We start from the raw sequence: 23,653 nt of genomic DNA, 5'->3' as shown, positions 1-23,653 counted from the left end.
GCACTGTTTCGAATCAATGCCTCTGAATATTCCTCCGGAGCGCGTCAAATGCTGGCTTTCCGTCCCAAGCAAAGCATTTTAGCAGCATTTCTCTATGAAGAAAATATCTGCCGTATAATGAATTTAACAAATTAACAAATATCATTCCAGCAATGAAAGGTCCTGCTTAGAAAACTACGCACGCTGCACAAGTTGTCCGTTCCCGGAAAGTGACATCCAAAAGCACTTTTCCTTAATTTTTTTCAGAATCCATATACATGAATATGCTTGCCAGACCAACGTTGTCGACCATCGTATACCTCGCCCTCCAGAGGTGAAGCGGTATGACCAATAAGGGAACGCTCCAAAGACAGGCTGCTCGCGTGTTCGCTCCTTCCTGCACAGCCACCTTCCTCAGATAACACCATCGCTTGCCCTCCCGTCCACAGGCATGTCGGGAATAGCCACAGGTGCTGTGTTCGCACAGCACCTGTCTAACACGTGCGGGCCAGGGTGTCTTGATCGACGGTTCTGCGACATGGGCCACGGAAAGAATACGGCGTTTCGGCACCAAAGTGCTCCCAATAACGGCTACCTGAAAAGGCTACAACGCAGTACGTAGCCGCTCCTGGCCTCACGGGTGGCGGGACGCAATTTCCCAGAATGGCTTCCCTTCCTGGGCACCTGGAACTGAGGCGCGGGGAAGCCGAGAGTCTCACACAGCTACCCGGTGCCCCGCCCACGGGGTCAAGTCGACGCTCGAGCGCAGATGCTTGAGCCCCACGAGCGGAGCGCCCAAGTTTGGCCGGACGACTGCTCAGGGAAGCACTGTCCATGACCCAAGTGGTGCCAATGAACCCCCCGTTCAAACAGAGCCGCCAGTATTGGACAGCCAAGACGGCGTCCCGCCGAGGCTTCGAAGTAGGTCGCGGGGCAACGACCGGCGCCGCCTCCTCGGCAGCCGCTCTCTGACCAGCGAGGACCGTTCACCTGTGCCCCCCTTTCTCCGCTTTCTTTTCGCGGCCAGCACTCCGCGGCAGCCGCATTCGGTACCGTCAATCATGCGCCTTTTTGCCTAGAAAAAAAAAAAAAAAAGGACGCGCGTCCGACGCCGGGATTGGGCCGATCGCGCTGCCTTCTTGAGTGACGGCCAGAATAAGGCCGCCGAAAACCGCGTTTGCTACACTCCGGGCACCGACCTCGAGCACAAAGAGACGCCCCCGTCCTGTGTCAGTCCGCACAGCACAGTGCAGGGGGAAGGCTTGGCCGCCGACCGCGGACCGCAGCCGAGGCGGTCCCCGGAGCGTCGAGTGCGCGTCACTCTTACGCGCCGCGGTTACACAACCGCGTCTCACCTTGTCGGCCGCGAAGTAGGCCACAAAGGAAGCGAGCGCCGACGGCGACGCCTTGGCAGGCGCCACGAAAGTTGTGTGCCGAGCTCACGCATTCGCCAGGAAAGGGAAAACAAATAAGGCGCCTCGTGAAAGTGAGGCCAGTAATATGTAGGCCATCGGAGCTCATCCATACAATACCGAACACCAGCGGCAAAAAACGGGCAGACGACGACACGGAGAAAGCCGCCGCCGCCTGAGTTCCCTGCAGTCTCTACAGTCACTGCGTCGAAAAGCCGACGAAAAAGAAGAGAGACGAAAGCAAATGGAAACGCTCCCAAGCGGGCTTCAGGCCGCCCAGGATTCTCTTTCAGCAAGGCGAGGTCAGTAAACTCGGTCTGCGTGGGCCGAGTCCAGCGACCTTTTGAGCCAGCTGTAGGCGCTAAGACCAGAAGGGCTCAGTGGCCTTTGTTGATGAGGCATACAGAAAATCGAGTACATTACGAAGGGGAGTGGCAGATGTGAAAGAAAGGGCACAGCAAGGAACAAACTCAAAGAAGAAGCAAGGCTACAACGGCCATCCACCAAGACATGCTGTGCATGGAATGCTGCAATGCTGAACTATCACTACCTGCCTAGAAGAAGCACCAAGCTCCCAAAACAAAGGGCCAAAGTGAAGAGAGTCTTTTACAATAATCTCTCGATAAGCCCTTCTAGATTGAACACTAATAATTACTAATAATGCTTTGGTCCAACTTTTGTTTAATTAAAAAAATAACTAATATGGTGTTTACTCGCTCCTTTTTTACAAAGGAATGATACAGTATGGTACACATACATGAAAACATTTTGACACAATGTGAATTGTTTTCATGCAAATATCACTTAGAGATACCTTTGCGATATATTTTTGTGATTTAACCAACCATACTGCGATGCAAAAAAAAAAAGCAATAGCAATCCAGACAGCCAAACCACCACAAAGCTGCCAGTACTTAATGCATGTGAGTTTATATTATTTTTACAAACCTCAAGTGCAATGAAGGAGGACTTCAGGCAATTTAAATGTGCTTGTAGATTTTTTTCATGGGCTTGTCCCAAATATGCACTGACAGTTCAGTAGTCACTGAGTATTAGCCGTAGTCAGCATACTTCATACTAACTGTCCATGCTGATGAGTCGCGTATTGCTTCTTCCACACTCAGCACTGCGATGGGCTCGAACATGTCGTATGCGATAGTTTGAACGATTTCGGCAGCAATACTTTCTTCTCAGCGCATCAACACCCGACCGATTTGGGCCTTTAGCTTTGGAACGCAGTTGAAATTACACGTGGAAACCTTCGTTATGCTTTAAGTTGCTAACAATAATGGTGGCCGTATCTAGAGGTTCGAAGCGTGCTTTCACAACAGCGTCACACAGCTTCAGTTTCATAAACTTTCAGGAAATTGTTCGCACGATGCGCCGCGTGCTCAACCGGCGGGTGATTTTGATTGTTGCTGCTGTTGCAGGTCCGTAGCCGAAGTAAGGCGAGCGCACGCAATCGAACGGGCAAAAACGAAACTATAAAGCGAGAGGGGGGGGGGGGGGGTAGAAAGAGAAAGTGCGCGCGGGCTATGCATCTGCGCGAACTGGCTCCGAAGCTTTTGCTCCATCTTCCGCTTTTTCTTAATTCTATATCGCCTCAAGGACCCCTCTAATTGGCGAAAATTGTGCAGGGTGAAAGTGGTCACCACAAATAACACCACTGCAGGAGTGAACGCATGCAGCAGCTTTGGCCGCCTCGCCATCCTCTGCAAGCCTCGCTTCCGGGCTCTTCGCGCATAGTAGAGATCGTAAACGGTAGGAGCACTGGAGTCTTAACATTCTTCGTTAGCGCGTTCACGGCCAACTGTCGGCACTTCGATCCAGGACCACGCAGTGGCCGCGGCGACTCGCGACGGCCGTCAACGCATTCACATCGTGCAAGGCCTAGCATCACCGCGTGCGCGGTATTTCGACGTGCTGGCCGCGAGGCACGAGCGAGGAACGCGCAGGTTCATTTACGGGACAATGGCGCGGTCGTCCATTTCTGAACGCGAGTTCAGAGGCGCAGGAAAATACGCGATTTTCGGACATTCGCTCACTACTGCGAACGGAAAACGCGTCGACAGGCTCGTATCGAACAGCGCGGTTTATTCGCTGTCCGAGACCTCGAATATTTCTATACCCGTGTTTTAAGCCAACATTTGAAAGTTACGGCATCAGCGTCGGTTTCGTGCCCCCTAAAGTCTGTCAGTGACCTTTTGGCGCAAATGTGGCGCAAAGTGAGCAAAAACTCAATTTTGTAGTAGCATGTTGCCAAATTTGCCATTTGGCGCAGTTTGGCGCAATTGGCGCAGCAGATCCACCACCGGCAATAAAACAAAAAAAAATGCCTTGCTGTTGATGCTAAAGATGACTATGAATTGAAATTTTATTTAACTAAACGCAGCATGAACAATTAGGGACACTGCAGGTGGGATGATATGGTTGAATTTCAGCCACCACGAATTTTTGCCTGCACTCAAACCCTCAGCAAATCGGTATTTTCAAATTGTACACCTCAGACTATGGCCACTGCAAGCAGAAACAATTATAGTGATTGAGCTTGAGAGGTCTTAATTCAGACAAGCATTGAACAACTATCAAAAGCCTCCTAAATATTGCTCATGCACACAATTTGAGCCACACAGCATTGCAACTGCTTCTGTCACTTTACCCATTCGCATAATTAGTGCCTAGGAAATAGGATTTTCGTTAAAAAACTTTCATGCGGTATGGTATTTTACATCGGGTTTAACGTCTCAAAGCCACATGGGCTATGTGAGACACTGTAGCGTAGGCTTCCGGATTAATTTCGACCACCTCGGATTCTTTAATGTGCACTGCTGTCGCACAGTACATGGGCGACTTGTGTTTCGCCTACATCAAAACGCGGCCGCCACGGCCGGGATCGAGCCCGCGTCCTCGGGCCAAGCAGCCGAGCACAAGGAAGCAAGTTGATGAATGCAGTCATGCTACTGGCAAACACCAATTTGAACCAATTTTTTTAGTACTAAAATTTCCGATTTGGAGCATTTTGAGCACAGGAACGTAGATTGAAGAGCAGTCTGGAGAATTAAAATTTCGAATCTGGAGCACTTTGGAGCAATAAAACATTGGTTTAGAACCACTCCGGAGCATGTAGCTTTTAGTTTCAAGATCTGTTAGCTCTCTAGATCTCTCTCTCTTTTTTTTTTTTTTAACCGCCGCGGTGGCTCAGTGGTGCTCGGCTGCTGACCCGAAAGACGCGGGTTCGATCCCGGCCGCGGCGGTCGAAATTCGATGGAGGCGAAATTCTAGAGGCCCGTGTACTGTGCGATGTCTGTGTAAGTATGTTTAAGAACCCCAGGTGGTCGAAATTTCCGGAGTCCTTCACTACGGCGTATCTAATAGCCTGAGTCGCTTTGGGACGTTAAACCACCATAAGTCAACCAGCTTGGCAAACAACGCTGGAAAAGTTTGAGTGTGCTGTTGTTTTACGCTGTACGAGGTGACGCCTTTGCGAAATATATCATGTTTAGTTAAACAGCCCATACACTGCACATACTCTCGAGCACAGTAGCTCAAATGAGCTGATGTGTGGCTCTCCACTTTTCTTTACAAAGCTTAAAAAGTAGGCATGTGCGAATAGTGGTTTTTTTGCTTCGAAGCAAATAGTAATTTTCTCCGAATAATTTCGAATACTTGTGGCACACAAAAAGGTTCAACGGCACAGCGAGCATTTTGAAAATAATCTATTTTTCGAATACACAAGGCCGTTACCTAAAAAAAATGTTGCAGGCGGTTTAGCATTGCTAACCACGAAATACTGTGCCAAAGCAGGTTTTTGCAGGTGGACACCAACGGCACGTACCTGAAAGCGCGATAGAAAGCGCGTCTCCTTTCCTTTCGTGACTTAAACACAGGTGAAAGTTGATGAAGACGGCGACGTGCAATGCACAGCAGGACAGTGTCTTGCAGTTTAACACGAGGCTTGTTCGGCTGTGGCGATAGCATAGTGCTCTCGTGCACTGGCCAGCGAAGCTGATCTGTTCACGTCGCCGCGGGTTCGAAACCCATGCGCGGCAATATTTTTTTTGTTTCTACAGGTTGGCCAAGGTCACCCTCGTCCCAGGTTTTGTTTATTTCCCGCCATTTTCCGCATCACGTGACTAACTTCAGAGGCTCCACCACATACCGGCATTTTCCAGGTTAGGAGGCGCATAGTGCTTTCGCATTAAAAGAGAGAATGCACTGCAGCTTTGTCACACCCATTGCGCTGTGTCGACTTTCTGCAAAAATGGCGATCGGGAATGGGAGCCAACCTGCATGTGGCGGGGTGTGGGGTGTGAGACCTATATGTGGGGCCTCCAACTGGAGCTATTAATTTCGACTGCGTCCTTGCGCAGCTGTTGCTTTTAAGCGGCGACTCCGTGACATATGCGAGGAGTTCGCACCTAGTGTTCCTGTATATGTTCTCCCGAGCATATTATTTTTATTTCCTTTTTGGTTGCCCCAACCTAACAAATGTAACACTATTCGCACCACGCGCCCAGCGTCACCTCACGTCAGGCGTCGGAAAGGGGGCACCCGTCTCCATGTGTCTCGTGCTAGCTCCCCTTCGTGCTCGCGTCGTCGCCCTTGTTTAGCGAATTTCAGGCGCAGAAAAGAGCCTGCGGCAGCTTCAGTCAGCTCAGAATCGTTCCGAGGAAGTCAAGGGAGACGAGCGTCCTCCGATTAGAGAGATTTAGCATAGCGTCTATTGCCGCGAGCATGCGCAGACCGGCTCCGGCATACGCGCGGGAGCGCTGGCACGCGGCGAGGTGGCGGGGCTTTGGTTGCGCGCGCGCCGCGGTGCCATCCCGGAGGCGGTACGCTCGCCCGAAACCACACGCAGCAAGAGTTACATAAATGCTATTCGCTCAACAACTACTTCGAGATTTCGAATAATAAAGATTCGTACCGAATTATGTCGCATGCGTAACTATTCGACCGAATATTCGAAATTATCGATATTCACACACACCTATTAAAAAAACTTATTAAATCTCCACATTTAAACCTCTCCGGTTTATCATTTATGCCAACCAGTTCAGTCAAGCTTTCTTGCACACTTGCGCTTACCTCACTCAGAAACAATCAAACACAGTCACCTCTTCATCTTAGCGAGTCAGGCCAGTTTTGATCAGCCCCTGTGCTGGCTGAAGCATCGTCTACATTTCTGCCTGTAGTGCGCACGAAGCTTGCGCTAACCCTGAACGATGCATAAAACTCCGTTTTTTAAAGAAAGGGCAGAACGTCGGGGTCACCATGTTGCCCAACTGAAACGAATGGCGCTACCGCGGTGGCTCAGTGGTTATGGTGCTTAGCTGCTGACCTGACGGATCCTGACGACAACGGGTTCGATCCCAGCCGCGGCGGTCAAATTTCGATGGAGGCGAAATGTTAGAGGCTTGTGTAGTGTGCGATGTAAGTGCACGTTAAAGAACCCCGGGTGGTCGAAATTATCCGGAGCCCTTCACTACGGCGTCCCCATAGCCTGAGTCGCTTTGGGAAGTTAAACCCGATAAACCAAACCAAACGAATGGCGCAGTGCAAACTCAGCAACTCATGCATGCAGCTGGGCGAATTTACAACAAACACTGGCCTAGCATGATTTAGACAGACAAGGCAGTTAAAACCGGATAGATCGAAAGTCTCTAGACGCGGTGCTTGGTTGCAACGAAGTCGAAAAAACGCCAGAATCGCACGTGGGGGAACGTGCCGCACGGCCGCGATCGCCACCGCTAACGTACAGTCTTGGTCAAAAGTGTTAAGGCCTCAGCGTTCACCTGCAGCGAAATGAATGTTCCTATAGAATGCTCCGTGTAGCGGATCATTCAGAAGACTAGTCAAGCAGGAAGCTTCTCTACCGCAAGGAGAAACCTTCTGCTAGCATTTCACGGTCATTCGGTCTTTAACAGTGCCGTAATGGACCTGTTATGCGGCTGAAGCGAAAAGCCTTTGGCCTTAGGACTTTTGACTAAGACTGTACATGAGAGTCAAAATTATGAGAACGGGGGGCGTTGCCCTGTCTCTCAGGAACTTCCGAGCTCACTGCGAGGCTACCCGAGTTGGGTGCGAATCTCGCGGGACGGATGCGGAGTGGAGCTACACGCTTCTTGTTCTCTCCCCCCCTTTCAGATGAAAAATATTGCCGCCAAACCTGCGCAACTGCATGGCTCTTAGCCTTTAAGTAGACGGGCGGATTTGCCGTCGGCCAAGCTGGCTGCGAGATTTTCCCAAATGTATTTAACAAGAGTAACTGCCATTTACTGGGTGCAAAAATCTGACTGCCCAGCATAGAGCCGTTATCTACGCGTCTCCGCCGTACCGCGCGTACCGTCAGCGCGATCCCCACAAGCTGTCGCTGGTCAGCTATAACAGGAGCATATACAGGAACACTAGTCAGAAAAGACATGGGCGTCCGGAAGTGGGGGCAAGGGGGGGGGGGAGGTTGCCCCCCCCCCCCCGTAGAATTAGATATTATTTATGCACTAGTTCCTTTTTGGTGCTAACCTACCGCTGCCCCCATCCCCGGACATCGGGTACCCCCCCTTGGAAAAAGTTCTGCGGACGCCCTTGAAAGATGATATTCTGATAGATGCAATGTGCCTTATGCGCGAAATTCGCCATATCTGCGTGTGTGAACTATACCTCCAAATTATATTAGTGTCACAATTAAAAGCGACCACCAATCGTATGACTCACTCGAAGCCTAATCGGCCGGCCAATCGGAATTATGCCGATGAAAGGTGGATGCTAGGCACGCAAACTTGATGACGTCGATCGGCCTCCATCTTGAAGCATGTGCTGCTCGTGTTTTGTAAGCGAGACAAACAAGCAGCGGCTCGAAAACTCGTGCCAAAACTTCGCCGGACCGAAGACTCCACGCACAAGCATACGAGATAAAAAGTACACCAGTAGGCCCGCGCTGCGACGTTCGTTTTTGTCCATTCACTGCAAACTTCGGGACACAAGGAAACAATTCCACGCGACAGTCATGTTACTTATAACGAACAGTCATGTTCGTTATAAGTAAGCTTCAACGGACCTTGACCTTTTTAAGGTCAAGTCTGCCTGGATAACCGGCGCACGGCACTACGCCTAATTCGAAAGCAGCGAGTTTGGAGCAGTTTGGCACAATTTTGCCGATTTTTATCAGGATCGCACAGCATATTTGGTTTGGCGCATTTGGCGCAACAGTGGCGCCACTGTAAATATGCCGAGGAATAAATACAGGCGAATGTAAAGTCTCAATTCCTTCCAGTCCTTTGTTTTCTTAATGCACATTAATGACAGTACACTACACTATCTTTGCCAGCTGTAATAACAATTACAACAGTGTAAAATTCAAATACAGCTGGCTTCCATAAACTTGACATCATTTGATTAAATTTATGCGCATTAAAGTCCCCAACCACATCAATACACTGGTCCGCCTTTCCATTTCAGCCCAGTCATGGATGAATTAATTCCAAGGCAGGACATTGTTGCAATATCCTCGAAAGTGCAACAGGGGACACAATCCAGACAAGTACAGAAGTGCTTTTCCTCTCGCTTCTTCACTCTTTGTATTTTGTGCCCAGTTGCACTTTCAAGGGAATTTTATTGAATTATGTTGAAGTGACGCCTTCAAGCTGTATTCCGCAAGACCAACAACAGAGCTGAGCTAAACAGATGCAAGAGAACAGTGGCATGCCAACTCCTTGTGTGCACAATGCTAAGCTCTCATGTAACATTTTCTGAAGTGCTCACAAGTAGGGTATATAATGTTTGGCTTTGAGAAAAAAAAAAAGATTACTAATAAAAGTGCATGTTTTGCAAAGATTTTTGACTAACTGAATATTTTGCTAATGCCTCAGTGATGCACAATCTGTCAAAAACATACAGCCCAACGGATTTGCCTCTGGAGATTACAGTGCGGCTCCTTCTGCATCATCTGCACTCTATATCTCTCGAAGGTGAGAGGATAAAAGAGTGCGTTGTTGGGTGAGTCGGTCAGACATATCTTCAAAGTATACCGAGACACAAAAACAAGGATGTTGTGTCAACCTTCATGTCCTTGTTTTTGTGCGCAGTATACTTTGAAGATAAGGTGAGAGGAGCTCTTGTCCTGGATACTCTGGACCTCCAGGGGAGCCAGAGCACCCCACTAAGGATCAAACTCTTTGGCTGCATATCTTTGACAAAAGGCTGTACATGCAAAAAGCATTAAAAAAAAAATCACTTGCCTCAATGAGGCTGTTGTTGACGTACTCCGCATCCGATAGAGGAAGCTTCTGTATGAGCAGCCCAAATTTGTAGTACTGTGGCTGAAGTCGAAAAAGGTCCACAGCAACAGCGTCAGCACTCAGGATTTCTCGGTATGTTTCCCTGTATATCTTGGGTACTTCAGCAGAAACGATGCGGCGGCTTAGCAGAGGTGCTGCTAGCCAGTATGGTAGATCAAGCTTTGTCCCTAGCTTGAGGTCCTCTTCTTTTGAAGATGTATTCAGTGACCCTAATGAAATAAATTGGATAACAAAATCACTCTCTATTAGCCAATATATGCCAACGATGAGTTCAATGCAGTAAAGCAATTAGTGTTCAAAGCCTATATCACAACACACACCATAAATTTCATCCTTTACACATCACCAGTGCTAAATATTCCACTGAAACAATTTCTACAGTCCACTTGAAGCAACATACACTGAAAAGTTTTTCCAGCTTTCCAGAAAGCTCAGTGCCACATAAGATTTTCCATGCTGTCCAGAATGTACGCTCCAATATAAGACTATTTATCTGGAATGACACCAGCCTACCTCAGTAAAAGAAAATTCTTAGGTTTCACTAGATGGCCTTTGACTCATAACTGTTTGGTCTTTAGTATGCCAGATCACTGTTATTAAAAGCAAGGTAAAAAGTTTTAATAATAAAATGTACGGCTAGAATCTCGAACCGAAACCTTTGATAGTGGCACCTGAAACATAATGTCAGTAATCCAGGATTCATAGCAAAGAACCTGAAGTAAGATACTTCTGCCTTTAACAAAATGTGCCAGGCAAGACTTCATGAAAGCAGGAAGATCCAAGTGAAAGCACATACTGTATGGTTTGGTTTATTGGGCTTTAATGTCCCAAAGCAACTCAGGCTATGAGCGACGCTGTAGTGAAGGGCTCCATAAATTTCGACCACCTGGGGCTCTTTAACGTGCACTGACATCGCACAGTACACGGGCCTCTAGAATTTCGCCTGAATTTCGGGATCGAACCCGCGTCTTTCGGGTCAGTAGCCAAGCGCCGTAACCACTGAGCCACCGCGGCGGGGCACATACTATATGACCTCTTCAGCTTTTTGCAGAGTTTAATTTGCACAGGCTGAAAGAAAGTTCATTTGCTAGATTCATTTGTACAGGCCGAAAGAAAGTTACAGATTAAAGCATGTATCCTTTTACAGTTCTATGATTAATGAAGCATGAAAATTTTTAAGGAATCACCACTTGCCATACATTCTATTTCTTTACAAGGCACAGAATCTTTCATCTCAAAGTAACAGAACACCTTACCTTTTACCTTCTCTTGAAAAAAAACATGCTCTAAACCAGGGGTTCTCAAACTGGGTTCCGCGGAACACAGGGGTTCCGCGGGCTGTCTTCTTGTGTTCCGCGAGAACCCTCACTGGCCCTGACCCGGCAGCTGATATGAGACTGGCTCTGAGTGCTGCTGAGCCACGCTTTGACTTGCTCTCAAAAGGGAAGCAGTACCACCCATCACATTAGTATTTGTATTCAAATCAAAGTTTATTTCCCATCTAGCACTACAGATGGAGGAATCGTAGAAAAAAGCTGCCCTTGGGCAGCTTGGGTGCAATAAACATTTAACTTTTGCAACTCTCTCTTTGCAAAAATGCACACGACAACATTGCTGGTAAGTGAAAGCGAGGTGGGGGGGGGGGGGGGGGGGGGGTTCCCTGGAACTTATTGAAGGCTTTTGGGGTTCCTCCAAGCAAAAAAGTTTGAGAACCCCTGCCCTAAACAAATAATAGTAAGATTGATGCCAAATGAAACACAAACAGAAAGTTATATAAGTTAGCATCAAAGAAAACAAACAGTGACAGGTTAGAAAATTTCCGAAAGCAATAAAAGCAAGAAAATGAATGAAATTGATTGATAAACATGCGCAAGAAAGTTGCAAGAATAATGGGGCGTGTAGGTTGAATCTGAGCTCAGTGTTCACTTGCTCTTTACCAGAAGGTGAATGAAAACCGGCTAACTCCAGCTAATCTGGAAATCATTTCTGGGAGGTACACAAAGCCCAATGCATACATGAACTGCACTTACAGATAAATGGTGAGCACACACTTCGGTGAGTTAAGCCAGTAAGGTTGTTTGTCAGTAGCATGCAGCTGCATAAGCTACAATGCTTCAAAATACACTATAGATGATTTATACATCCCACACTTGCTCTAGATGATGTTCAGTACATTTTAAACAAGCTGTCACAAACATTACCTCTAGACAAGCTTTATCAAAAAAATTGATAGGGGTTCAACCAGCAGGTGCGCAAAGGAATGTGTTTAGCCTTGTTGGCTCATGGTTTTGCTTCGCTGGGTCATCAGCACGTTAAGATCTGACTGAGGTTAAGCTGATCTGATCTGTTCGCGTCGCAGATGGAAGACGACGATGTGCAATGTACAGCGCAAGAGTGTGTTGCAGTTTAACACAATGCGTGACCGACTGCAGGATAACCTAGTGCTCTCACGCAGTAGCCTGCGAAGCTGAACTGTTCGCACTGGCACGGGTTCGGTTCCTAGTCGTTGATATTTGTTTGATTTTATTTTATTACGCGCAACACGGACAAGATTCTTGGTTGGTGATGGTGAGAGTATGAGTGCTTTCATACTAATAGGCTGCATTTACTGCACTCATCAAGCAATCAGTAATGTCGTTGAAGACATCGAAGTATCCCTTGGCATTGAGAAGTAAACCTGAAAATACCATAATTTCCAATATACAGTGTGCACATGGTGCATTGCCCTCAAGGTTGAATTTTGACTCAAAAAAGAATTTTTTTCCTACACTTTCTGCACCAGATAAACGATTTCCAGGAACCAGACATGTAATCTGTGTACAAAAATGTACGTGCACAAGATGATTAATATGATCCAGGTTGTTAGAACAAAAAAATCTGCCGTTTCTATGTTGAAAAAAGACTCGTCATAGTCTTCAGTATCCTTGCTCTTACTTTCATCTTTAGGTTTTAGCAAAGCCATTGATAATACCTTGACAAAGAATCACTTCCCAGGATTCCACCACCCGCTTGCACACTACAGCATAAATTCAAGTTCTTCGAAATCGAGATAGCAAGTGCAAGCGCCGGTCCTGTTTACTACTTTGTCCATAGTCTCTGTGCTGTTTTTCTATCAGAATGTAGTATCTAACTGAACTCTTTGTTTTACTGTAGTGCCAGTGAGCACTCTTGCCATCAGTCAGTTCCATAATGGCAACAAGCACAGTGCAAGTATCCCGAAGCTTCCTAAAATCACATTGGGCATTTCACGCAGCACTGGGTTATACTGGGGAAAAAAAAAAAGGATACTGTAAATTCCACTTCCATGGCTAGTCTGGGAAGTGGAAAATTTCCAGTTCTTAAAATGCAGCGCCCACATAATGCACGCTGTAAATTATGGTATTTAACAAATGTGATGCCACAACAAATGTTTGCTGCAACAAAAGACTCTCTGGGGCGAAATATGTGCAAAACAAGGATAGCCCCAATTCTTGAGGAAAAATATAACAAAAAAAATAACACTTACTCCAAGCACAGTATGTGAAAACCCTCAGGAAGTCCTCCAATGGCATATGATATATCACATGTCATGGCACTAGGGAACACGATTCCCAGCTTTGGTTACATGTCTTGTCAAATATTCTTTCATATTTGTGTGTTTTTTAAATAAAGTCCTTGGAGTTAGAATGAAAGATTAAAATAGTGATCCACGGACACTGCCAAACGTTCACATGTCGTGGCAACCAACCTAGAGTTCCTAAAGCAGGTCCTGAAAGATTTTTCAGTGAAGCTGGCACTTCCCTGTCTCTCAGTCTTTTCATTGCTGCTGACACCAGTTGCGTGCCAAAAGGTCATGGGCATAGCACATGAGTAGCGCACAGCCTAGTGCACTATACACAACAGTGCCATGGCACAACTATTCATACATAAGGCCCTTTATTGTCGAACTGAATATTTCTCAAAGTTTAGGGGCATGGGTAAAAATCAAGCGTATTCAAAAATCAGGTAGAAATAAAGTTTTCCTTGAAAATAACCTACAGTTGGGGTCTTTCTGGTGGCTTTATATATAACCGAGAAAATTAACCATGAGCACTGCTGTGGGACAAAATGTTGTCATGTCCCACAGCAGTGCTGTCATGTCCCAAAGAAGCTATAAAAGCTAGGTAAAAAGAAAAAATTTTTTTATGAATTCATGTTTCTTGTTTAGATGTTCTTCAGATGCCTTTTCCACTTTATTACCAATTTCATCTGAAGCCTTTCTACAGCCATTTTATACCAGACAAGGCCCTGCATGGGCTCTAACAGCAAGGATAATTTCTCAGCACCACAGCTGTCATTCCAACATGCATTATCACATTAGAACTGAGTAGCAGACAAGTAGCCGACAACACTGTTACAATCATGATAACAATTTTTGTTATTAAGCTTTTAGTGGCTATTTCAACCTCACCTGAAAGTGAAGCCCTGCCTTGAATGACAAGGACTAAAAGGAGATTCAAGGAGGGTGACAAGAGCCAGATCATCAAAAATTAACTATGGACATTTTTCTGAACTGGTTTTAGGATAGCTGCTAATTTCTGTGTGGTAGTCAAGTTCAGCTGTCTCCAGTGGCAGAATACATTTTTGAAAGGCAACTTTTGAGTAGAAGGTGGGTTTTAGTAGACTGTTCAAAACTACTTTGGTGTGCATGAATTGCGTTTTACACAAAAACAAATGGCTCTAGTCATGTATCATGCTGCATCCTTTTTGATTTTTTTACAAGAACAGAACACTTTTGTGTGGGCTAACTCTAAACCCCTGAGAATTTGTGCATCCTACCTCGAATGCTACAAAATAGGAAACTACCACAAGCAAACTGTAACAGGGCACCTTAAACTTCATCGACTGTCCCTTCTCTCTTCTGTCAGTTTGTGCCTCTTGTTTCCGCTCACCTATCTCTCTACCCTACCCCCTTTTTATTTCCATTGACCACAGACCAGGTGCCTCACATGTGGCAGTTTTTGTAGCTGATGCCCATTTTTCTTCCTTTTATAGCAATTACTTTAACAAAACAACTACACCCACCATCAGTTTGTGGATGTGCTCTCCTTCCTACTTGTACAAATAGACTGGCCAAGGGCCCTATTCCAGTTTTAGTGAAACAACAAAGCAATTTTTGCAGAAAAGAAATTATGAACGATGGCAAAGGATTAGAAGAAACTTAGAAAGGTGCATAAACAGCACAATTCAAAGGACAAAATGTGAGCTCAGGACAAATCACAAAACTAATCTGAATTCTGCACCGCCAATCTCATGAGCTCTTTGGTGGATATGGTGGGTTTACAAGAAGAAATCTACACATATGTGCCAGGTCAAGTCTGTCAAGTTTAATGTTGGTTTGGTTTATGGTTTATGGGGGTTTAACATCCCAAAGCGACTCAGGCTTCCAAAATTTCAACCACCTGGGGTTCTTTAATGTGCACTGACATCGCAGAGCCCACGGGACCCTATAATTTCGCCTCCATCAAAATTCTACCGCCGCGGCCGGGATTGAACCTGCGTCTTTCGGGTCAGCAGCCAAGTGCCATAACCACTAAGCCATTGTGGCGACCGTGTTTAACGTTGGAGGAGACAGACGGCCTAAGAGAGACATTGAGGCGAAATTAAAGTTGATATGTATCAAAAGATATCCACATGATAACGAAAATGATGCTACTTTCATAGAAAAGAGAGGTTTGGTTTGGTTTGGTTTGGTTTATGGGGTTTAACGTCCCAAAGCGACTAAGGCTATGAGAGACGCCGTAGTGGAGGGCTCCGGAAATTTCGACCACCTGGGGTTCTTTAACGTGAATTTACAAGATAGAAAAAGCCAAAAAACTGAAATACGGGTCAGTAAAGATACTAATGGGCTTAGTTTGGTTTTTCATGCTTGACTTTGTTATTGCACTACTCAGGGTACAAAGCAGCAAGGGACAAAAAACAAAAGACAGAGAGCACAATGCACTCTGAAATACAGGTGTCACTACCAACGGCCGATTTCGCAAGTAAACTACGGCGTGTCGACACAGTTTTGTGGATACGGACGCCGGAAGCTAGGCTACATCGCCATTCACTTCAAAATGGTGATCACAGAGTCCTTTTCAGTGTAGACATCCAGATCGAATCAAGTGGCCAGAAAATTTTTAAAAGTAATTTTCTCCACAATAAATGCGTCTTTTGTTGCCAGACAAACATCAATCAACATTACCAGAGAGAGCCAAACCACTGTTTTTTTCCATGTTCAGAATTTTTATACATGCACATCACAGCTTTTAGCAGACAAAATACAATGTGCAGATTACTGCCCTTGATTCACTCAACACAAGTTAGCCCAAATTGCTGCAAAAGAAAACTTGTCACCAACATTTTACTTGCTATGGAGCAACATTATAAAAGGAATAGGGTCGCTTCAAATTAGAATAGTCACAGATAATTAGAAGTTGCAACTTATTCACAGGCAAAGGAAAGTAATCTTTTACTCAGCACTTCGGTAAACGATTTTGTGGCTACGAAAGGTGTAATACGGCCTATTTTTAATACGCTTATCGTATCATTAAAGATAACACAGCCCGTGTAAGACGTGTAAGCAAGAGTGCCGCAATCACCAAGCCAAAATATATTTTGCAATTTGCACAATATGAACAAAAAGAATAATTTATGATCCTAATTATGCAGTATCAGAAACTTCAAACGGCAAAGTGTCGAAGTCCATTACGTTAATTTTTCACATACATAACCCGCACCTTCATCGTCAAACTTTGAGTGGCGTGTGTTCGGCACAACAGGCGACTGTACGACGCTTATTACCAAAGCCGGCGACCTTTCCATGACCAAATTAAGAATAATGCGCCATACAGTAATATAATCACGCTGCGCTCCGCATGCTGAACGCGGTCAAACCTTAAATATATCTGCTATAACCAAAACAAACGTACAAGAGGGACACAATGCTGGGTTCATTCGTGTATACCTACGTCATGCACAAGTTGTAGCTACGTCGATTGAGCATGCACTCAGCGAGATCGCGCACTTCCAATGATCACTCAGCCTTGATGGTAAGGCGACTTCGATTCGAAGAAGCAAGACACAGTCACCGTAAATGCGAGTTTAAAGTTTCAATATTTGTTCACACAATCAAAAGAAAGGCATAAGGATTCTTCACATCTGCCTCGATTGAACACGCTGTCGTGACATCAAAGGGCTTGTTGCTGCAATAAAGCGCGTATTATTCACTTTGAATACGTACCAAGCTTTGGTATGGGAATTTCTACTTTGCATGGCACCCGCTCATTGGTAGTCAATATGTCATCGAGCGAAAAATAATCCCCAAAGCACGGTACCCGCCGGCTCCCAGAGGCGGACGACATTTTCAGCTTGCCGCCACAGCCCACCAGGTGGAGAGTACGCGGGAGAAATCCGCCGCTGAGAACGAGAGTAGGAGCACGCTCTTTCCGCGCCCTGCGCTTCTGTCGCGAGCACTTCGCGAGCCTTCGGCTGCCTTCAGGAAGTAGTGCGGTGGATCCCTGCGCGGCAACGTGATGTATTTCTGACTCGCAGTACGTCCAGCGAGAAAGCCCTCGTAAGTCGTCTTTACGACGGTGTTTTCTGTTGGGGGAAGGCAAACCTACCCTTTATTCCTAGCCAGCGCAACGTTTTTGATTTTTTCGTCGCGGGCGTAGAATCAAATGTGCTCTATTTTCACGGGCGTAGTATTTCTTAGCTCGCCTCTCGCGCAGCGTTCGACGTCTGGTGCAGAAAAAATGATGTCAGGTTAGAAAGTGGCCGTCGTTCCTTTCTTCCAGACAGAGAAATGCTGACTTTTCTCGATATCTGGTGATCTGCAAGCTACGAACTCAGCCTGGAGCCAAGCATGCCGGCGGTACTGTTGGATCGGCTGCCCCTGCCAAGCTTGCAAGCGTACACGGTCATCAGCATCTTGCTGCTATCAGGATCTGTTTATTATGCTGTTCAAGTCACCTCACAGCTGGAATGGAAAATCAACGCGACGTTCAACTTCGACTTCACTACGGATATTGATACCACCATGACTGTGGGGAACCTTACTTTCGTGAGTAACCATCAGCTCACGCTTGAACAGTTTCTGTTAGAGCATCACTGCATACGGCGGCTGCTGGAGATCGTCTACTTCATGTTTCAAGAACCACTTTGCGTATGGGTGAGTCGCTTTTTTCTGTCTGTTTTTGTGAGCGTTACTCAGATTAAAGCCTCATGTAGCGGTTGCCACCTTTGGCAGCAAGGGGATGCCTTGCCAGGGAAGGCGAAGTATCCCTTTCCTTCGCTGTTTTATCGTTGGGTGTTGACCCTGATGCAGGTTGTATGCTGCACGATATGAGCGATAGATGGGCGCTAATTCTCGGGAGTGTTGGTCTTGTCGCCTTCAGGTACTACGCCGCATCCATAACCGGCTGTTTTGCTTCGTTGTCCGTTTCGATCAGCTCGTGTAGTGATGCTGCCATTGCCGTCGTCTTAGAACCTTATCAGCTACGGTTTAGTTTCGTGTGGACTGAGCAACATTCTGTGGGCGATTGTTGTCTGTCTTTTATGCGTAACTTCGCGGACTTTACGCATTCAATGAGCGCCAATCGAGCTGCTTTAGCTTCTTCTCTGGGTAAAGTGTGGGATCAACGGTTCAAAAGGGGCGTCTGAGGCAGAGGTTGTATCCTTGCATAGAACAGAGACAATATGCGTTTTTAGAAACTCCTTTTAACTGAACATTAGTATTTGTACTTGTAATTGAGAAGCTACCTAGCGTTCACGTTAAGGGTGAAATTAAACTCCGAGTATTATGCGGAATGGGTGTTGCATTGGGTGGATTATGCTATTTCGTTTTTCATTTGTTATCATTTCGGATGGCCAAGAAAACAAAAGCTAGCTAGCATAGACAAGGCATATTCTGGACTCGAGAGTTGTTGCACAACGTTCATAAGTGTCTGTGGTGTTTCAGTCTAAGGACTGAGGCAGCAATTGCATTCTTTGCTGAATGTTAAGGTGTGTCACTGTGTTTTGCTGTTGCTAGTATTAGCCGTATTTTATGCGTGCGGTTGGTAGAGCTTACTGTCAGACATGATGCTAGATAAGTTGGCTCGGCTGCTGACCCGAAAGACGCGGGTTCGATCCCGACCGCAGTGGTCGAATTTCGATGGAGACGAAATTCTAGAGGCCCGTGCACTGTGCGATGTCAGTGTACGTTAAAGAAACCCAGGTGGTCGAAATTTCTGGAGCTCTTCACTACGGTTTCCCTCATAGCCGGAGTCGCTTTGGGACGTTAAACCCCTATAAACCAAACTAAACCTAAACCAGTTAAACTGTACCACAATGATCTGTGAAAATGAGGAAGAATGAGCTCTGTGTGCTGGCCAACAAATTATCCTTCAGTCACAGGAGAGTCATTCGATAAAAATATTTCATTTAACCCGTTTAGTAAGCTAAGCAATCTGGCTCGCTTCAAAACAATTTAAGTGTTCTGAACTGATGTTGTCCTTGGCTCACCATATAGCTTGCGTTCGGCTACTGGTTAATGCTCTAGGAATAGTACTTCTATGCTTGCTTTCGTAGCTTTCACCAGTATCCGAAATTCACCACACCACATAGTATTCTCAGTATCGCCAGTATTCGAAAGTACTCAAAATAAAACAGGCAATCATAGGCTTAAATTCTCACGAGTGGCCACATTTCGGTTGTCATTACATTTAAATTGTCATTTATTAGCAGTGAGGACATTCAACACTGCCTTGCGAGTCTGTAGGAGCATAGAAACAGATTATGTTAGCACTTAATGTACTGTTCGGAGCAAAAGTGGTGCCACATGATGAGAGTTTCTGCGTCGCACCTCAAAGCCACGACTGCTCCTGGTGTTGGGACAGCCAAAGAGGGGACCGCTTTTATCTTCAGGCACGTCAGTTTCAATCAGTCACTCTCCTGCGTATTGAAAGTACTCAAAACTTAGTGCTGCATTGCAGTTTAGTCAAAGCTCGCATAGTATACACCACCTGAGGGACCCAATAGTATGTTAGCTGCTGTGAACATAGAGGATGCTGTACTCAAGCAAATCATTAATATCCTAGTTTGCTTGGTTATGGTCTCAAGTTTTGGATACTAATTAACATGCAAATCATTAAAGGGGTACAGACACCAAAATTTTTGTCTTATATTTTTGCTTTCAAATGATGCAAAAGGCATTAATAAACATGAATCACCGCAGGAAATTTGCCTACTCTCAGTGCTTAACTTATAATTTAATTTATTCTTCCATGCAGTTCTGCATTCAGTTTCAGGAGTTGAAAGACTTGTGACATCACACGTGAGCACCAGATCACATGAGTCATACAAAAACTGCAGCATGATAGCTTCTTGTTCGCCTGATGTCATTCAGGCATATGGAGCAGTATAGCGTAAGAGTTTGAATGAATTACAGTGGCAAAGCAGCAGTTATATTGCAGTGTTTATATGCCTCACGTGATCTCATGCTCACTTTTGATGTCGCAACTATAGTCTGGCAACTGACACCGAAACTGAAACAACTCAAATTATGTACTGAGTGCTGAAAAATTCCATGGGTGATCCATGTTTACTAATGTCTTGCGCATCATTCCAAAGCAAAAACACAGTCCAAAAAATTTGGGGTCTCCACTGAGTTGTTTTGCAGATGCTCAAGATTCTGTGCACTTTTTCTTTTTAGGGTTGCAGAGTGGGGGAAGTTTGTGTGGTGCTGAGAAATCCACAAAAAAAATGCTTTATTCTTTAGAACACCTTATATCACCTCAGTACAAAGCTGTAGAAAAAGTTGCCAAGTGGGCACTTTGATTGCTGTTGAGAATAACTAATGTGTCTGTAATCAAAGCATAGCTTGCTGTAATGACTTTGCTTGGAACGTTGAGTATTTACTTTTTAGCATTACTTGTTTTTGTTATTTTTAAGCTCACTCTAGTCTACTGCCTTTATGCATTGCTGGAAAAGGTTGCTTCACATTGTGATCAAGACTGCAGCTACGAGAGGGAAAAAAAAAAACACTGGTTAAAAGCAGGAAAGAACCTTTGTGGTTAAATGTGGGGTATATGCAGCCATGACCCAAATCCATTGTGCAGTTGCTGCAAGTAAGCGCATCTGATACTTTCTTCAGTGGCATGTTGGGAAAGGTGTGACAAATGCAATGGTGCTTAAGGCAGGCTGGAAAAATGTGAAGTTTGTGTTTTATGTGCTGTATCTTACAACCTCTGCACTTATCGATGATAGTGCTCAAAGGATGGCACCTTGTTTCATGATCGCATCTACCTTTTATGACTAGTGCATTGCGGCACCACCACTAGCTTTGCTTCGCACTTTTTCTGCTTACTTTCTGGGTCTTTCTTGGGTAACAAGAAAATTTCTTAAAACTAGCTTGCATTCCTTCTGTGTTTTAATGTGGCCTTGTTGCTTGTGGTTCTCATTCTGGATGGTTTTCTGCAAATTATCCAGTGAATGGCATTTGTTTTTTTCCTTTGCACATACGCTCACACCTTCACAACAAGTACACACTGCTTTGCAGAACTTTAATGTACATCAAATGCTTTCACCTACATAAACAAGTGCTGATTTCAGCTGCTGGCTCCAGGTATAGGTGCACAGCAGCATGCCATTTCTATTTGCTGTCCCTCTTAGTTTATTTCTGGTGTGTTGCCATATCTTTTCCCTCGAATTTATATATAAGCCTAACTTCCTAATTTCAAGCTGTCAGGGCTGACAGAAAGAAAACTTGGCTACCTTTTACACACGGCATCAATGTAACGCCAAGTATGTATATGGTGTCTAGAACATTATGCCTTTAAACCGGAATATTTTTAGAGAATAGGTAGTGACAGCATTGAACACATCAGAGTTGTTAAGGTGTGCATGCGGTAAGCTCATTTCAAATGGAAGCAGTGTTTTAAAGGCATACTAAATGATGCCTTAAAGACAGTTTTCTGCATTTTGCATTTACATTGCAAACGTACTGCTTAGCCAATTTCATTGCAATTTCCACAAGTTTTAACACATTCTCTTTTCTCTAGAAAAGCGTTCTGAAATGGGCAGTTTGTATTTCTTGTGCTCGCAAAGAAGTTCACAGTATCGTTTCACACCGAAGAATGAAACCAAAACCACTTGAGAAAAATGACACTTCAGTTTGTTTTTGAAGAAGGCTCTTTAAATTGAGCACGGTATAACTACATTTGAAGGAAAATATTGCCAGATTGGTATTACTGATGCCAAGCGCAGTGCATAAAAAGCATCAATATGTCAACCAGTGTCATTCAAGATATTGCAGTGTTTTTTCAAAAATATACTGCCTGAAGGGTTTGCTTCTAAGTGGTGTAGTGGGGCAGAAATCCAGGAAGTCCAATGCTCTGGAGGAATGAGTACAACAGTTCCTTTCACCTTCAAGGAATTCAGAACCCTGACACTGCAAAGCTAGCCGCACTGCATGGCTCAGGAGCAAACCTTGTGGACAAAGGATGTATTAGATTACTGGGTCCTGTAGTATCCAGCCTCACTTCCTAGCACTACCAGATATCTCCTCTATTTCTGTGTTTTTTGTATAATAGCTCAAGGGCTGGGATGGAAGGTTAAAAAGCTTACTGTAAACCATACAACAAGTGAAATTTAGTATCTCTTTGATATGGGGGTTGGTTTTTTGAAGTAGGTTTGCTCACATGGTTACACCACTGTTACCATTTTGGTACAAGTTGTTGCAACAGCTCAGCAGCTATGTGGAAATGCTGCTGGACTTGAAACTGAAAAAGAAAATCACTTGGCAGTGTTCAAGAGGAGCAGCGGCTTTAAAAGCTAGCTATGAGAGTGCTTTGATGATTATCAGTTATGCAACTCTGGAAGTTTTTCTCTTTTCTTTTTTTCTTTCTTTTCTTTTCTCTTTTCTTGCTTCCTAATGAAATACTGCCTTTTTTATGCTTTGCAGTCTAGAAGTAAGGGATTAAGCATTGTATGGATTTTGGTGCAAGGGATGGCTGGCAATATCATTTCGGGAATATGACAGCACAGCATTAAAAACCATTATCAATGCGTTGTGAGTAGCTGGGACTGTGTAAAAACATAAATTCTTGATTTAATACAGTGGACAACAGCATACGGTTGGCAACAGTCTGACCCATTGTAAGCCTTGCGTCGTGCTGTTGTGCCTGTGTTGCAAATGTGTGATCACAAAGGCAATATCGTACTTGCTCTATGTATCGTTGTATGAGGTGTAAATTGTTTTTGTGCAGTTACACAATCCGAATGATTGATATGTTTATCTTTCACTTTGGAAAGATTCTGCAGTCAGAACACAATGCAGCCAGTAGCTACTAATTGGAGTATTAGATGACTGGATAATTACAGTTGGGCCTAGCTAGTTGATTCATATGCTATAACCTTACACTTGTCTGCTGAGCCTGAAAAATGCCAGGCATGTCATATACTGTTAGAAATTGTGTGCAAAGTATCGGCGGGAACATGCTGTTCTTTTCCATGTCTTATTCTGTGCCACCTGTACGTTATCTCTAATCTTGTCATTACTGGATGGTAATGCGAATTGTTAGCTAGTTCTGAGTCTTTTATTCTGGCTTCTTTGCAGACCGTCTGCATTGTTGTCAAGGTGGTTGGCTGGTATTATTGGTAGCTATGTCTCTAGGAGTGCAAGGGCTGACCAAGTATTAAAAGCACCCCACACATTTTCGTACAAGGGGTACCTTGATAAGCGTGGAAGAGTGTTCTACTAGAGGGTAATTAGTTTGCTTTAAAGACATGATAGTAGTGTTTACAGAGAGATGGGGTTGGATATGTTGGTAGGTGGTTTTACCTGCATGCATGGGAAGCAGCCCCAGGAAAAATTTCCTTGTAACTGGCTTGAAATACTTGTTTCTTTTGCAAGGGTTATTACCTTTTGTTTGGAGTGGCATGGAAGTGTTGTTTTATTCTCCAGCAGGCTATTTTGTGGCTGAA

The 23,653-nt window shown here is 45.0% G+C and overlaps 2 protein-coding genes across 3 annotated transcripts in view; one reads left to right on the top strand and one right to left on the bottom strand.

Moving 5' to 3' along the window:
- Psf3 (DNA replication complex GINS protein Psf3) overlaps positions 1–17,156 on the bottom strand; it is a 49,170-nt gene extending 32,014 nt beyond the window's left edge. Inside the window, exons 1-2 of the mRNA XM_089580048.1 lie at positions 16,929–17,156; positions 9,626–9,894 (exon numbers count right to left, since the gene is read on the bottom strand). Coding sequence (XP_089436174.1) covers positions 9,626–9,894; positions 16,929–17,049 — 390 coding nt within the window. The 5' untranslated portion in view covers positions 17,050–17,156. The remainder of the gene's footprint in view (positions 1–9,625; positions 9,895–16,928) is intronic.
- LOC149350851 (E3 ubiquitin-protein ligase AMFR-like) overlaps positions 17,126–23,653 on the top strand; it is an 85,478-nt gene continuing 78,950 nt past the window's right edge. Inside the window, exons 1-2 of one of the 2 annotated variants that reach the window (XM_089580044.1) lie at positions 17,126–17,261; positions 17,485–17,858. In XM_089580044.1, coding sequence (XP_089436170.1) covers positions 17,553–17,858 — 306 coding nt within the window. In that variant the 5' untranslated portion in view covers positions 17,126–17,261; positions 17,485–17,552. Of the gene's footprint in view, positions 17,262–17,281; positions 17,859–23,653 lie in introns of those variants that run through there. The other variant, XM_089580045.1, reaches the window with a different exon arrangement.

This window comes from Amblyomma mixtum, chromosome 3 (assembly GCF_055824585.1).
Source record: "Amblyomma mixtum isolate Tamu chromosome 3, ASM5582458v1, whole genome shotgun sequence".
Lineage (NCBI taxonomy): Eukaryota > Metazoa > Arthropoda > Arachnida > Ixodida > Ixodidae > Amblyomma > Amblyomma mixtum.
The sequence above is the reverse complement of the archived record's forward strand: the minus strand, read 5'-3'. Positions and strand labels throughout refer to the sequence as shown.